The sequence below is a fragment of the Paramormyrops kingsleyae genome, chromosome 19, assembly GCF_048594095.1.
Source record: "Paramormyrops kingsleyae isolate MSU_618 chromosome 19, PKINGS_0.4, whole genome shotgun sequence".
NCBI classification, from domain to species: Eukaryota; Metazoa; Chordata; class Actinopteri; order Osteoglossiformes; family Mormyridae; genus Paramormyrops; species Paramormyrops kingsleyae.
Genome location: NC_132815.1, coordinates 4,284,199 through 4,298,863, shown reverse-complemented (window position 1 = coordinate 4,298,863; position 14,665 = coordinate 4,284,199). Strand labels below are relative to the sequence as shown.

General features: G+C 42.7%; 2 protein-coding genes across 3 annotated transcripts in view; both read left to right on the top strand.

Annotated features, from left to right (window-relative positions):
• slc16a10 (solute carrier family 16 member 10) overlaps positions 1 to 4,619 on the top strand; it is a 35,427-nt gene extending 30,808 nt beyond the window's left edge. The window contains exon 6 of the mRNA XM_023810270.2: positions 927 to 4,619. Coding sequence (XP_023666038.1) covers positions 927 to 1,165 — 239 coding nt within the window. The 3' untranslated portion in view covers positions 1,166 to 4,619. The remainder of the gene's footprint in view (positions 1 to 926) is intronic.
• Positions 4,620 to 5,392: 773 nt separating this feature from the next.
• Positions 5,393 to 14,116, top strand: mfsd4b (major facilitator superfamily domain containing 4B). Of its 2 annotated transcripts, none has more exons than XM_023810168.2 (4): positions 5,393 to 5,936; positions 7,649 to 7,817; positions 9,622 to 9,738; positions 11,199 to 14,116. In XM_023810168.2, the coding sequence occupies exons 1-4, from the start codon at positions 5,655 to 5,657 to the stop codon at positions 12,563 to 12,565; spliced, it is 1,935 nt and encodes a 644-aa protein (XP_023665936.2). In that variant the 5' UTR covers positions 5,393 to 5,654; the 3' UTR covers positions 12,566 to 14,116. The 2 variants fall into 2 exon arrangements, with proteins under 2 accessions (XP_023665936.2, XP_023665938.2); XM_023810170.2 differs by lacking the exon at positions 5,393 to 5,936 and adding an exon at positions 6,673 to 7,471.
• Positions 14,117 to 14,665: the final 549 nt, after the last annotated feature.

Here is a 14,665-nt window from a genome sequence, read left to right as displayed (position 1 = left end):
ACATTGTATGTGAAAAGTATTTTAAGCTACAGGAGTTGAAATGCATCCGCAGTTTTGAGCCACTTGTCTGAGTAGCAAGTCCCTGGGAATCAGAAACTGCATTAAGGTTTAGGCTATGAGGTTTGGCCAGACTTACAGCGGATGTGTGAACCTGCATTAATGATGTCACTAACGCCCAGATTAATCAGGGCCTGAGACAGCACCTTTTAAAAGTTCAGTACTCATACCATTCCACAAGATCCAGGGTTATTATTGTTAACGGAAACTAAAACTACAATAAAACATTTTCGTAAACTGAAATAAAATACGAAAATAAAATAAAAAAAGACAATAATAAAAAGACACTTTTGTTTATTGTTTCTGAAACTGAAATGAAATAAAAACAAATGTTAAATACTTTTGTTACAGTTTTGAATACTGTTTAGCTAAAGTAATGAGTTGTTTATCGTTAATTACTATCAAGAAAACCTGGAACATGTTTTGCCCGCTGAGATGACATTTGTACATAAGGTTCACTTTGAATTCATGTAGGATTCTCTAAAGCTCAGACAACAGAAGTCGATCCCCAGAAATAAGATTACTAAAACTCGAACTGAAATTAAAATGTATATAAAACTAAACAGAAATATATGTTTCTAACTAATAAAACCACACTGAATATTTACTAAGACTAGACTGGATTTCAAATTAAAATTGAACATAATATAACATTAAAAACTAATTATAAAAATCTAAATTGTAATACTACTGAGAAGAGCTCGATCCCATAGCCTACGAGAAAACCGTTCCTTAAAAATGTTGGGAAGCTGTCAGGACACCCTGCAAGGCATGCATGCTAGGAGATGTTTTGGAGGTCATCTCAGCTATAGGACTGTTTCTACATGTGTAATAAACTCGTTCTCCTTGCGTTGCTTTCCTTTGCTCAGGTTATCTGAGGGACAGACTGGGCTCCTATGACGTAGCCTTCTACCTGGCCGGTATCCCTCCTATCGTCGGGGGGGCTTTACTGTGCCTCATCCCCTGGGTGGAAGCCAAGCGCAAAAAGAAGGCATTCGAGACCGAGAAGGAGGCCGTGCAGACAATGCTGGAAAGCAAGAACTTCAGCAAGTGTCCAGCAGATAGGGGCAGTGCAGACAAGAGCGCTGACCCAGAATCTGTCATTTGAATCGGAAATATTCACACACACATGAACATCCAAATAAACACACATACACACATTCATACATGCAATCAATCAAGCATCGAAATAGTGCTTTTTTATTATTATTTTTTTTAAAAGCTGCTTTTGCAGGACAACTAGAGGGAGAAGTACTTCCACATCGGTGTTACCTAGTGATGGTCAAAGTGACACTTTCATGAACCATTAGCTGGATTTTTGACCACGAGATAGCGCTCATTGTACAAAAAGGGCTTAAAGCATGCACCAAAGCAAACAAAGAGCACCATCTAGTGGTATCAAAAAATGAGCAAATGGTTCATAAAGTGTCATTTTGTCCGTTACTAGTGTAACCTATTTAAATGCACAACCGTTTCTAAATGAGTGTGATTCTAATAACCTATGCATTTCAATGCTTTTCCATTAGATAAATGAGTGGCATATGCCTATGGAAAATGTTAATGCCTTTAAAATTTGCTTATGTATAACAGATATGAAGCTTTAGAGTACTTTATCAGCCTAATAGCACTGCATCCTTGTTAGCTTGTTTTCGAAAGGAACTTGAAGCCATTACTTTAAAAATGCTTAACCTGCAATGCTCAAAACGGTAATACACTAGATAAATTCCTAGTCAGATGTATCATAAGGCAAGTCAAACACTTTCCCTGGAAAGAGTGGAAAATGAATGTTGTGCATTTCTGTGGCCAAAGAGATTGGAACTAGCTGCTAAGTTACCAGTTTAGTCCTGGTATGTTGGAGACAGCTATGAACCAAAACCATAAGAAGAGCTGAAACAGAGTTTGAGATGTGATTGTGAGGTAAATTGGGCTGATTTAAGGCTGATGTGGCCAGTGGGCGTGATCCCACTAGAGAACAATGCTGCTTATTCGTCTAAGCAAATGAACTCTGTTTTTGGAAATACTTTTTTAAAAACCAACTTATGAATGTATCGTTAATTTGCAAAATAATTGACCTGGGTATAGAATATTGCTTCAGAGAAATGAATTACAAAATAACAATAGGATTTTATTTTAATGAAACTGTACTCTAAGGTGCTGTGATATACTAAGCATCTTTTAGCAGAATAGTAAGTCTCACAATGCTAAACACATTAAGGGAACATACATGCATCACCTCTGTAGGCGTGTAATGGAAAATCATCCCAGCTGTTAAAAACTGAAATTTCACATTTGTGGGGTTTTTTTCCCCCTCCCGTTATGCAGTTGAAAATCCAGTTCAGTGGTAGTAAATTTTTATCACTGTTTGGGTTTCACTGAAATGTTAGGTGATGCAAAGAAAGCGTGTTTCTATGGTTGACTTTCTATGCCTGGCTTCTCTATGCAATGTAGATATGTGATGTCGCCATGCTGAGTGACATGAGCGCTTTTACAGGAAACAGTGAATGGATGAAGTTGTACATTCAGTCACTAAGTGCATATGATATTTAAAGGCGTGTAATCAGCACATAAACATCCAGGATTGTATTACCAGCACTATCATAAACCGATTTCCGGTTTGCTAATACCACAGGGTGACCCTTCCTTCAAAGCTCAGTTTTACATAACCACCGAGATATGTTCAAGTTAAATATATATCTAAATGTGTTAATTGGAAACCTACATTTCTTTCTTATTTATTTTGCTTTGTGTCTAGAATTTGTCTTGGCTTTGCTCTGTGTGTTGTTCATCGAGACATTTGCCATAAATAATAAGTCTTACTGGTGCTCTTAAAATGCACATTAACTGATTATCAAAGAAGGGCCTGTGTATCACATCTGTACTGTGTTAAAATGACTACTTATCGTTAATACTCTTGTCTATGGTATCAAGGAGATATTAAATCAGTTTCTCAAGGTTTTAAAAGATATAGAATTATAAAAGTGATTAACAAAAACATTTACAATGGAAATTGAAAAAAAAACATTACTTTTGCAGTACTTTTGCATAGCGTCTACCTCAGAATACTTGGGCAATCTTGGGATATTTATCTTAAGCCCCAAAGGGCATCGCTGTGAGTTACCATTTCATTCCATTTTGTGAGGTCTGACATTCAATTTCACTAACTTTCAATTTTTTATGTTTTTGGGCCAACATTTTACCCCTCCTCACACCTCCCATTGTAATACACTTTTAATTCATCAGACATTCAACAACCAATGCCTGAATGGTTAAAATGCTATATATCTAAGGAAATTGTATGTAAAAACCCAAAAGAGAATTTTTCTATGAAACAGTGCCATTACACTTTGATATCCTGCAACGTTATATAGTATTGAACTTCAGCGGCATGGATATTTGGAATGTGTATATATATATATAGCATTTTACTATAATGCATTATATTTGAAATAAACCATTTACCATTTATTTTGTGACAGTCTTGGCTTAAACTGTGTAATGAACTATGGATGTAACCATTATTATTAGTAAATTTATTAGTGTTTTCTGATAGTATTTTGAGGAAAAACACTGAATATTGTGGAAAACCCCTTATATACATGCGATCTATTTGTACAACAGATCCTTTTATATGTATGTTATATAACGATACATATATGTTTATTTTATTCTGCTCATGTTGTTTATTTATGTACGTTATCTTTCTGACTTACAGTGTTTTCATTGAAGAGTAGAATAGACATTCTGTTGTGTTAATGATCTGTAGCACCTCAATTGTTAAAGTATCTAAGAGAAACATTCACTTACAGCTATGTAACGAAGTTGGGCAAATTCTAGTTTGCAGCGCATTGTTGGAAACAGCGACCTCTGCTTGTGGAAGAGCACCAATATCCATTTTTTTCTGTTAGACTAAATATTTCATTTACACTATCAATCCAAAGATTTAAATGTGAAGCATTTACTATTACTTTTAAAAGAATATAGTATATATATTAGTAAATTTAGATGTTTTTAACATTTTCTTTATATTTTTTGAAAGAAAATTGCTAACTACCAAATAACATTATTTACTGGGAATAGTATATATCGAGAATACAAGGAATATTCTATTAACGCCATATTGTGTGAAATTGAATCTTTTCTATAGCTTATATGTTTCTTTTCTCAGCTGTATCCAATAAGAAAAAAACTCATCTCTATTTGAAGTGTAATGCATTTAAGAACCTGCACGCACATATTTGGGTTTTCTGTCGCTGTGCACTGATTAATTAAAGTGCATCCCCGAATTCCCTGTCACGCAAGGTTGTTGGGTTATTTTCCTCATTTTTTTGTGCCTTAAAACTTTTTCGGAGCATCTACCTGTGGTATGGAAAACATAGGTTTTTGAAAATCATGACATATTTTGTATTAACTTTTAAGTCCCTAATTCCTGCATTTGTATCTTTTTGCTGATTGCATGATTTTTTAATTGGACTTTTCTAGTATGCAATGTACTTGTCCGCAGATTGTATTCCGATTGTATGATCACTTGGTTAAAGAGTAAAGAATTGTTAAATTTTTCCTAACTTAAATGAAATGTTTCTTGTCTCCTACAAATGAAAAGCCCATACATTGCAATTACTTGGACAAAGTCTGCTTTAAATTAGCGATGGCGCCTATACGAGCACACCATCAGCTCAACTCAAGAACTCGAGATGCTACAATACTTCTTGTCTGTACAGCACACGTAACATAATGTCACAGATATGTCTCTCATCCAAAATGTAGTTCACGTATTAGGACATATCACAGATACATCCCATTTCACCCGTGCCGTCACTAATCATGAAGAATGACGTGTGCCTGAGTCATTTAGACAGATTCAGTACAGTGTATTAATAATAAGTATATCTCTACATCGATATTCAATGTTGCTGAAGCCAAACCCAAGAAACATATGGCACAATATAGGGATACTCCTTTGATTTGACTCATGTCCATTACAGGACGTTACTCCACAAATTCATCCATCCATCCGTCTTCCAACTGTTTATCCTGTGGGGGGCTGCACCAAACAGGTACATTCTGGATGGGATGTCAGTCCCATGTGGGACAATGAGTCCATAATACTGCTAACTCGTTTCATTTTATGCCACAGCACCAATCTAAGAGTTTATCGCCTGTGACATTTGCTAGTAAACAATCTTACGTCATTTAATCAGCGCCCAGCGCTTTGAGCACACACCGCCCGTGTCACTGATTTCAAATCGGATCCCGTTCCGCCGTCCCTGTCTTCAGCGTTACTTAGTTTAGGCACAGAACTGATCCCGGATCGGTGCATGCCGTCTCCGCGCGTCCCTGCGCGTCATAGCGTCATGTTTGCTTCCTGTGTCGGCTTTCATTTAATCGCTGCCCTGGTTTACCTGACGGGCTTCTCCGCGGTAGCAGGCGGCCGCTTTGCCTCTCACCTGTCAGCTAGAGGCCTGCCGGAGCGAACATGAACTATATGTAATGTCGCAGAAGAGGCTGATCTGAAAGCGGGGTCCCTGTCATTTCCCTGCAGCGACCACGGCGGCCGCGTTTAGCACAGCTGGTCGGTAAGCGGCCGCGGACGGAGCACCATGTCTGCCTCGGCCACCGGCGAGCCGGCGGCGAAAAAGAAACAAGTCCGCTTCGCCCGGGTCGGGGAGGACGAAGACAATGACCAGGATGAGGACACCCTCTTCGATAAGAGGAAGGAGGCCAGAGGCGGGCTGAAGAGCGTGATGAAGCGGGTGCGCAGGCTGGACGGAGCCGGAGCCGGCAGGGTGGCCGTGCTGGGGCCGGACGGCGGGGCCGCCGCCTCCGGGACCTGCAGTCAGTGGATGGTCACGGTGGCTCTCTGCGCCTCCTTTCTTGGGCTGGTAATGTAATTATTAATATAGATTACTCTTCTAAGTTAGGCGGAGAAATAAAACGAGCCGTCATTTAGGTTTCGCTCTGTGTTTTGTCACTTAAACGTTAAGCAGCATGTAACCTGATCACTGAATGGAATGTCCCATTTAATTCCATTTATTTTTTTTATACTCATACTAATAATACTGGTTAGTTTCAGAAATCCAGTACTCTAAGGATGGTTCGTTGTTTTACTTGAGAAGGGATCTAGTACGAATAAAAACATTGGGGTTATCGTGTCTGTGTGTGTGTGTCTCTGTGTGTGTGTGTCTGTGTGTGTGTGTGTGTGTGTGTGTGTGTGTGTGTGTGTGTGTGTCTCTGTGTGTGTGTGTGTGTGTGTGTGTGTGTGTGTCTGTGTGTGTGTGTGTGTGTGTGTGTGTGTGTCTCTGTGTGTGTGTGTGTGTGTCTCTGTGTGTGTGTCTCTGTGTGTGTGTCTCTGTGTGTGTGTGTGTGTGTGTGTGTGTCTCTGTGTGTGTGTGTGTGTCTCTCTCTGTGTGTGTGTGTGTGTCTCTCTCTGTGTGTGTGTGTGTGTCTCTGTGTGTGTGTCTCTCTGTGTGTGTGTGTCTCTGTCTGTGTGTCTCTGTCTGTGTGTGTGTGTGTGTGTCTCTGTCTGTGTGTCTCTGTCTGTGTGTGTGTGTGTGTCTCTGTGTGTGTGTGTGTCTCTGTGTGTGTGTCTCTCTCTGTGTGTGTGTCTCTCTCTGTGTGTCTCTGTCTGTGTGTGTGTGTGTGTCTCTGTCTGTGTGTGTGTGTGTGTGTGTGTGTGTCTCTGTGTGTGTGTGTGTCTCTGTGTGTGTGTGTGTCTCTGTGTGTGGAGTTCTTATGTCCTCCCATTGTCCTGGTTCTCTGGTTCCATCATGCACTCCAAAGACCCTGATATCCCTGTTCTAGGTGTACCACAGCATGTGTGCTGAGCTTCCCCCTCCTTATTTCTTCCAAAGGCAAATAGCAATACTTTTTAAAGTAATTATGATGTCATGACACTGTGGTTGGTTGTTGGATAGGTAATCATGTTGCTGTACAGAAGCAGTTGTATGTGAAGGTTTTATAAATTGACCATCTGGTCAGCCTTAAACAGCATGCCGTCTGTTGAAGTTGTTTTTGTGACGCATTTTCACATGAAATGCATGTGCTCAGTATTTAAGTTACAATTCTGCCGGCAAATCACCCTGCATGGTTTTTCCGTGCCGTGAATGTAACACTCAGAATTTGCCTGAGTGAGCGCAGATATTTGGATCTCGCACTTGTTACACCATCCCTTGTCTGTGATCAGGGTTAGCCAGAGAACATCCAGCTGCTGGTAACATGGCACTGAGAATACAGAGAATGTAAGGAGAAATTCAGGTGACGGTGGACTAGTTTAAGTTTGTGATTTGTAAAGCCTGAACCTGAATAAAAAAAATAAAAATCGATATTACTGATTTCAGTGCTTTTTCTACAGTCGTAGGACGTAACTTTCTTAGTTATATATACAGCTGACGGACCTGAAGCGGATTAGCTGTGGCAGGTAAATCGTTTCGTTTACATTCGTTAAATTCGTTTACATTTTATTTATTTTGCACCTACTTTTATCCAAAGTGACGTAGAGTTGAGGGCCTTGCTCAGGGGCTCAATGGTGAGATCACTGTGCCGACCGTGGGATTCACACTGGCCTGTGAGCGGTGCCGACGTTGTCGTGTTTCAGGGAATGAGCATCTCAGTGCTGGGGCCCACGTTCGGAGACCTGGCCTCTAACGTCAGACAAAGCATCAGCAACATCTCCTACGTCTTTGTGGGACGCTCTGCGGGCTACATGGGGGGCTCTGTGGTGGCTGGGTTCCTCTTCGACATCATGAACCATCATCTGCTTCTGGGTAAGCCTCCATATCGGCTGCGTTGGTGGGTCTGCTCTCGCATGGGGACACTTTTACTTGCTCTGCATTGGTGTTTTGAAGCCCCTTGTGTCCAGAATGGAAGTTAATGCTGGTAATAGAATCGACGGTTGGCTAATGTGGGTTTCCGGCAGCCATTTTGCCCGTGGTGCTTTCAAAAACAATTTGAGCACTTTGTTCCTGCAGACACATTTATTTAGCCACCTGTTCTACAAAAGCCGCTGTAGCTCCTTGGAGGTGCAGTCGTGCTGCGTTGATTTGGTAGCCACTGCACCACGGTAAACCTTACGTTACTTTTACTTATCTGTTGGACATTTTAATCCAAAGCAAGATACAAGTGAGAATCAGAGAGCAGGGGTCAGACTGTTCCTGAAGTAGCTAAAGATTATAGGCTTTGATCAAGGAGCCTGCGGTGGCATCATTCATCCTGCCGGGGGATTTGAACTTATGACCTTCTGATCATGGAAACAGAGGCCTGCCTTGCAGAGCTGTGTGTAATGCTGTCGGGTGCTGTGCTAGCTGTCTAGCTGTTTGAATATGAGTCATAAATAAGCTTTTGGACAGGATATTTCTCAATACTATGGGGTGCATACATTTTGTTGGTGTACAACTGTTCATTTATTCGCGTAATGCATTATTCCATTTGCCGGTATCGCTTAGAACGTACACCTTTACAGCGTAAACTTCGATATAGCGTATGATTTTCAGAGGAAAATAGGCAAACTGACCTTCGTTACAACGTAAAGCCTCATCTTCCGAGCGCGCGCACAATTCAGAATCGGCTGTTGCCGGCCATCTACATCGCTTAGCAACGCCTAACTCAATGAACCTATCCTCACGAAGCATTCCACGCCGGCCGGACTCCTTGCATGCAGCCCCAGTTTTTTCATGGTTTTGCATGGTGTCATGGTATCGAAATTTATTTCAGCCAATTGAATCATACAGGTGCATAATTTTGGTTTGACATTAGGTTACAGTAAGGCGATTTGAACGATAAGCCGGCAGTGGATTTTGCGTTATGTCGGCTGTCTATGAGTAACTGATATTAACCTAGTTTGAAGAATATAGTTCCTATTCAGAATAGGAACTATATTCTTCAAACTACACAAGCTGTATGTCATAGTGTCAACTTGAGGGGTGTTTTATAAAAGTTTTTTTATATACATTTTGTGTTCTATCATTCATTTTGAGGGACTTGGTTACAACATACTATGGTTATAACGTACAAATTCTTAATGTCCCCCGAGGTACGTTGTAATGAAGTTCGACTGTACAAAGTGATATTTTTTTGAGAAAACAATGATTTGTGCCAACCTTGAGCTTTGAACGGGGCGACCTCAGATAAACCAGTGATCGTGGGCACGGCCCCCAAGCCGCTCAGCCCCCACCCTCCCATTATGCACATTTGTGAGAAATTCACAATTATAGTGCTGATTTTTCTTTTTTTGTGAAAACTGGCTTGTCTTGGGTTTTATAGGGAGCAGTAACTGAAACCTGCCATTGGACAAAAGGCGACATTTAAAACCCATTCATTTGACATTTAGTTGCATGTTTGTCTGACAGAAGCCTTGTTCAGTCCTCTTTATTTATGTATGTGTGTTGTGTGTGTTTTTTTTTTTTAAATAACCTAAATTGCAAAAGCGAAAGGACTTTAAGTGCCCAAGGTGCTGAGAGATGGGCGGTAAATGGGAAACAAACTGGACACCATGTTGTTAGAAGTTGTGGCCAGACAGGACCACATGATTCCCGATCTGTCTGATGTTTCTCTCCTCGCTGTCCTCGCCAGGCTTGTCGTTGCTGCTCACAGCTCTCGGCATGATTGGAATTCCCTTCTGTAAGAGCGCCATCCTGCTCACGCTCCTCATTTCTTGTGTTGGAGTTTCAATGGGGTTTCTAGATACAGGTAAGAACATCTGTAGAGGCAGGAAGGTGACAAACCTACAATGTATAGTAACAGTAATTATGTTTTTCAACAAGAGCAGTGTTTCCCAATCCGGTCCTTATGGACAGTCCATGTTTTTGCTCCCTCTGGGAAGGAGCAAAAACATGGACTGTCTGTGGGTCCCCAGGGACCAGCTTGGGAAATGCGGAAGTAGAGGATGTATTGTGTGGCGTTTTACTTTCTAATTTCCAACTTTTAAAAACAAATTTGTTTTCATAGTAGAGGGGGAGAATATGTGAATTTAGTTTTGTTTTTCCAGAAATCTTGTGTGATTCTCTTTGATTTGGGTCATACATTTAATACATTTTTTATAGTGCTGTCAAACGATTAAAATTTTTAATCAGATTAATCACAGGGTTGCTGTGGATTAATTTCGATTAATCACGATTGAATACCATTCATTTTCAATCTATATTAATCACATTTAATTTTGCATGAGCAAACCGACTCAAGAAAAAAGGGAATATATATGCACTTAACATGTTTATTGAACATCTTGAACATGAGTCGGATGTATTCCATCTGCCACAGAAGTGCAATACCATGGACCCATATCAAAAAGCAAGATTTTTTGCTTAGCCGGACAACTTGTCGGATTTAAGGTACCTCAGTTTAAATGGTCTTTATCTTCGTTCGCTTACAATTAGCACGAACTACCGTAAATCCGACAAATAATCCAACTAACCATGAAGTCCAATTCTAGCCCGGTTAATTGCCATTGTTAGCAATATCAGTTGATAACACATTACGTGCGGTGCTTTACATATAAAACTCCGTAGCAACACATCCACAGATAACTTGGGCGGTATAGCGTGCGACCGATTTAATGAGCCACAAATGAGATGTAGTGCTTAAACAGTAAAACTACAGCTTTCCCTTCTGTTGATAAAAGGCGCAGCCATCTTGGATTCTGAACTCGGGATCCACTGTGCTGCTCCGAGATCTCCGAGAAACGGGACCGTGCATGTCGTTACTTCTGGCTTCAAAACTCCGGAATCCGACTCGGAATACGAGTTCCGAGGGCAAATGGAACACACCAAAACTGCCCAAAATGGGTTGACAGAGACATTTCAGGGATTTTGAATCATTCTGCGCTGCAGATGGGTTAATTGTGTTAAAAAATTTAATCAGATTAATCATGATGATGGATTAATCCGCGTTAACCCGTTAATTTTGACAGCCCTAATTTTTTATTATCCTCATTCAACAGCATGCCGCTGTTTAAGAGAATTTGCATGTTACTTTAGTAGTTCAGTGTTTCTATCTGCCAGCATGCTGACTTGCCTCTGACTGATTTTGTTTTTGTGGCTGTGAGGAGTCTTGCTTCTCAATAGCTTTACGGCATTTTTTTCGGTTTTACAATTCTGTCGAGCACTGAGTCATACTTGTATTCCCAACCCTGCTTCCCACCTCATGCTTAGGTGGCAATGTCCTCATCCTGAAGACGTGGGGGGACCGCGCCGGACCGCACATGCAGGCCCTGCACTTCAGCTTCGCCCTCGGGGCCTTCTTTTCGCCCATCATCGCCAAGCTGCTGCTTGGGACAGACGATCACTTGGAGGACAGCAAGGTCTTCGGCTCGAGGGGCACCCACTCGACGACTGCCTCGTACACTACTTGCTCTTCTCCAACCACTACGGAAGGACCTGTGCCCCCTCTGAAAGACCACCCACTAATCAAACTAATCAGATCCACCCATCATCTTGCCCATGCACCTATCTCCAAGTCCATGTGGGCCTACATTGTGATTGGGGTCTTTTTGCTGCTGGTCTCTCTTCTCTTCTTTGTCCTCTGTTCCCGGAGCAGCTCTGCTCAGGACATGGCCAAGATCTCCCCGGGGAAACCGCGGATGGCCAAGTACCACAATGCCCTCATTCTTCTGCTCTTCTTCTTCTTCTTTTGGTACGTGGGAGCAGAGGTGGCCTACGGCTCCTTCATCTACACCTATGCCAAGGATGTGACTTGTATGACTCGGTCTCAGGCAGCTGGACTTAACTCCCTCTTCTGGGGCACCTTTGCTGCCACCCGGGGCCTGGCTATCTTCGCAGTAGCCTGCGTGAAGCCGGGCACCATGATCCTGCTGAGCCTGGTGGGCTGCACGCTGTCCTCTCTGCTGATGGTGATCTTCAGCCACAACAGGACGGTACTCTGGTCCTGCACCGCCCTCTACGGCGCCTCCATGGCCACCACTTTCCCTAGCGGCATCTCCTGGTTGGAGCAGTACAGCACGGTGACGGGCCGCTCGGCGGCAGTGTTCGTGGTGGGCGCGGCACTGGGAGAGATGGTGCTGCCTGGTGTCGTGGGATTACTTCTGGGGATGGTGCCGGAGCTCCCGGTGCTGATGTATCTGTCCCTGGGCACGGCCACCATCACCTCCATCCTCTTCCCCGTCATGTATAAGCTGGCCACCTCGCCTGGTGGGACGAGCTGGAGGCCACGGGACAAGCCTGGGGCCGACGACAGCGAGCACTACCAAGCCCTTCTGGACACCGGCGCCAATGAGGAAGAGGAGGAGGAAGAAGATGAGGCCGACCAGTGGAACGACGCTGACTTTGAAGTCATCGAGATGGACGACGCCAGTCTCAGCTCGCCGGACAAAACGGCGTCTCCGGTGGCCGCTGTGGATGCCGCAGAAGCCCCTGAGGGTTCCCTGGTGACCCCGATGACACACGACCTTACGGCCGAGCCAGCCAATCCCCTGGAGCTCACCAACTCCCCAGTCACTCTCCTTGGAGACTCTCCCAGTGTGAAGCCACTCATTACCCTGGACAGAGAAAAGAGAGACTAAAGACGCTGATGCTGGGCGGTTGATGAGTGCATGAGAGAGAAATTCTGCTGCGCGTCACCCATTACGCATGTCCAGTCTGTCCAAATGTCCAAATGTCAGGCACTTTTCCTGCCCCCTGAAACGAGCTTGAGCTCACAGATAGCGGCAGCTGTTCAGTTTGGGGGAAAACTTAATTGCAGCGTTGTGGAAGCTGTGTTGAATATGCCCCCGTATTTCTTGAGTACATTCTGTTACGTGTCTGGGTTATGCTTCGACTACAGACCACAGTTGCTTTACCACTTGTTCTCTCAGAGCAGTCTAGGTCATTGACTGTAGATGCACAATTCTCAAAATACTGCCCCCCCCCCTTCCAGTGGCTGATTACCTACATTGTCCTGAATTTATGTATCGTGACTTTTACTTTTACAGACTTATTGTGTTTGTTATGAAATTATATATATTTCATGGGGTAGGCCCTACTTAATGGGCAAGTATGATACACAGCATTCAAGGTACAGTCTGTGTTTTAGGGACAGTGCTGTACATTAGCAAAAAAATCACCCAGCATTCATAGCAAAGGAATTTTGGACTTAAATGTAGGGTATAGCAGTAGTGCAATTAAATGGTGAAGCCATTATACTAAGTGTAATCTTTTAATATATATTTTGGTATATTTTTTTAAAGTAGACCAGTGTTTCCCAACCCAGTCTGTGTTTTTGCTCCCTCCCAGCTCCCAGCACACCTCTACCAGGTATTCGGTGTTCCTGATTGGCTGGGAGCTTGGAGGGAGCAAAAACGTGGACTTGCCTGGGTTCCCTGTGGACTGGGTTGGGGAACACTGAAGTGGACCATAGAATCAGATTGTGCTGAATCAGAAGATATGCTAAATTAAGAATGATTTACTGTGTGCCGATATTTACAGTGTCACACTGTTCCATCCATTTTCTGTCACCACTTGTCCTATTCAGGCTTTTGGGGAGGGGGGGTTGAAGCCTATGGAAGTACTGGGCATTCGCACACCTAGGGGCAATTTGGGCTGTGGAGGGGGGGGAGATTGGATTGTACACCTGCACTTTGGTGACACTTTTTGGACCGTTGGGGGTGGGACAGCACTGGAGGAACAGGTCCAGAGCACATGGAACCCTGACGGAGATTCGAACCCAAGTCCCAGAAGTACAAGGCGACTGTGCTAACCACTACACCACACTGCCACCACATCATGCTGGGTTTGAATCCTCTCTTTAGAAAGCTGACATGAATTCAAGTGAAGAACAACACAAATAAAGGAATTGGACCCGCAGTCAGTGTCTCCGGCACCTTCAACTCCTGTTACAGAACCGTCCCTGGAGCGTAAATTTGCCTTTTTAAAATCGTCAGAGAAAAGTATGATTCCTCTGTGAGCAAAAATGTGGTGTCTTCATTTAATATTCTGGGTTATCTGTGAGCAAATTGTGCAAGACATCTCAACTGTCAAATTTTTATAAATGTACACTTTTATTTTGTATAGATTGATATTTAAGTGTACAATGTATTCCAATGTGTGTTGTCATTAATAAAGTATAAATTATGAAGGATGGTTGTGGGATTGTCATGACTCAGTGTCATTGCGGACTTCTTCAAAAATAAGCTGGACTTTTTTTAAAACCCAAACTCACAAGCCGGGGGAAGTGCAACTACAAGGACGGGTTTCCATTTGTGTGCCATCTGGAATGCTGAACGGAAAAACGAGAGCCTGACCTTTCCCGGCAAGAAACGACATATTCATAGTGCAGTTTTGGAAGGGGAAAAAAATCCTCAGAAAAGTATCCACTTTTAGACTTTCCTGCTCAGAATAATTTGCATAATGATTCTGAATGTGTGTAGTGTTTTCCTTTTTAATAGACTCGAGCCCAGTCAATGGAAAAGGTTAGTCTATAGCAGGATATGCGGCCTGAATACTGGTTACATCTGCCTGCGCACTGCAGGTCTAAAGGTCAGTGACCCAACCACAACACATGAAATTTAAAGTAGCACTCAGAGGCAGCATTTTCACTTAACAGTTAACAGGCTTATGTTCGTACATTTAATTTTATTATATCAACTGTTAACCTCCATCCACAGAAATATCTATTAAAAACAAAC

Excerpts from the sequence above, each read along its gene's own strand:
- mfsd4b (XM_023810168.2), top strand. The coding sequence starts at position 5,655 with ATGTCTGCCTCGGCCACCGGCGAGCCGGCGGCGAAAAAGAAACAAGTC. Across the intron at positions 5,937-7,648 it reads GCGCCTCCTTTCTTGGGCTG|GGAATGAGCATCTCAGTGCT; the intron begins GTAATGTAATTA and ends GTCGTGTTTCAG. Across the intron at positions 9,739-11,198 it reads AATGGGGTTTCTAGATACAG|GTGGCAATGTCCTCATCCTG; the intron begins GTAAGAACATCT and ends CCTCATGCTTAG.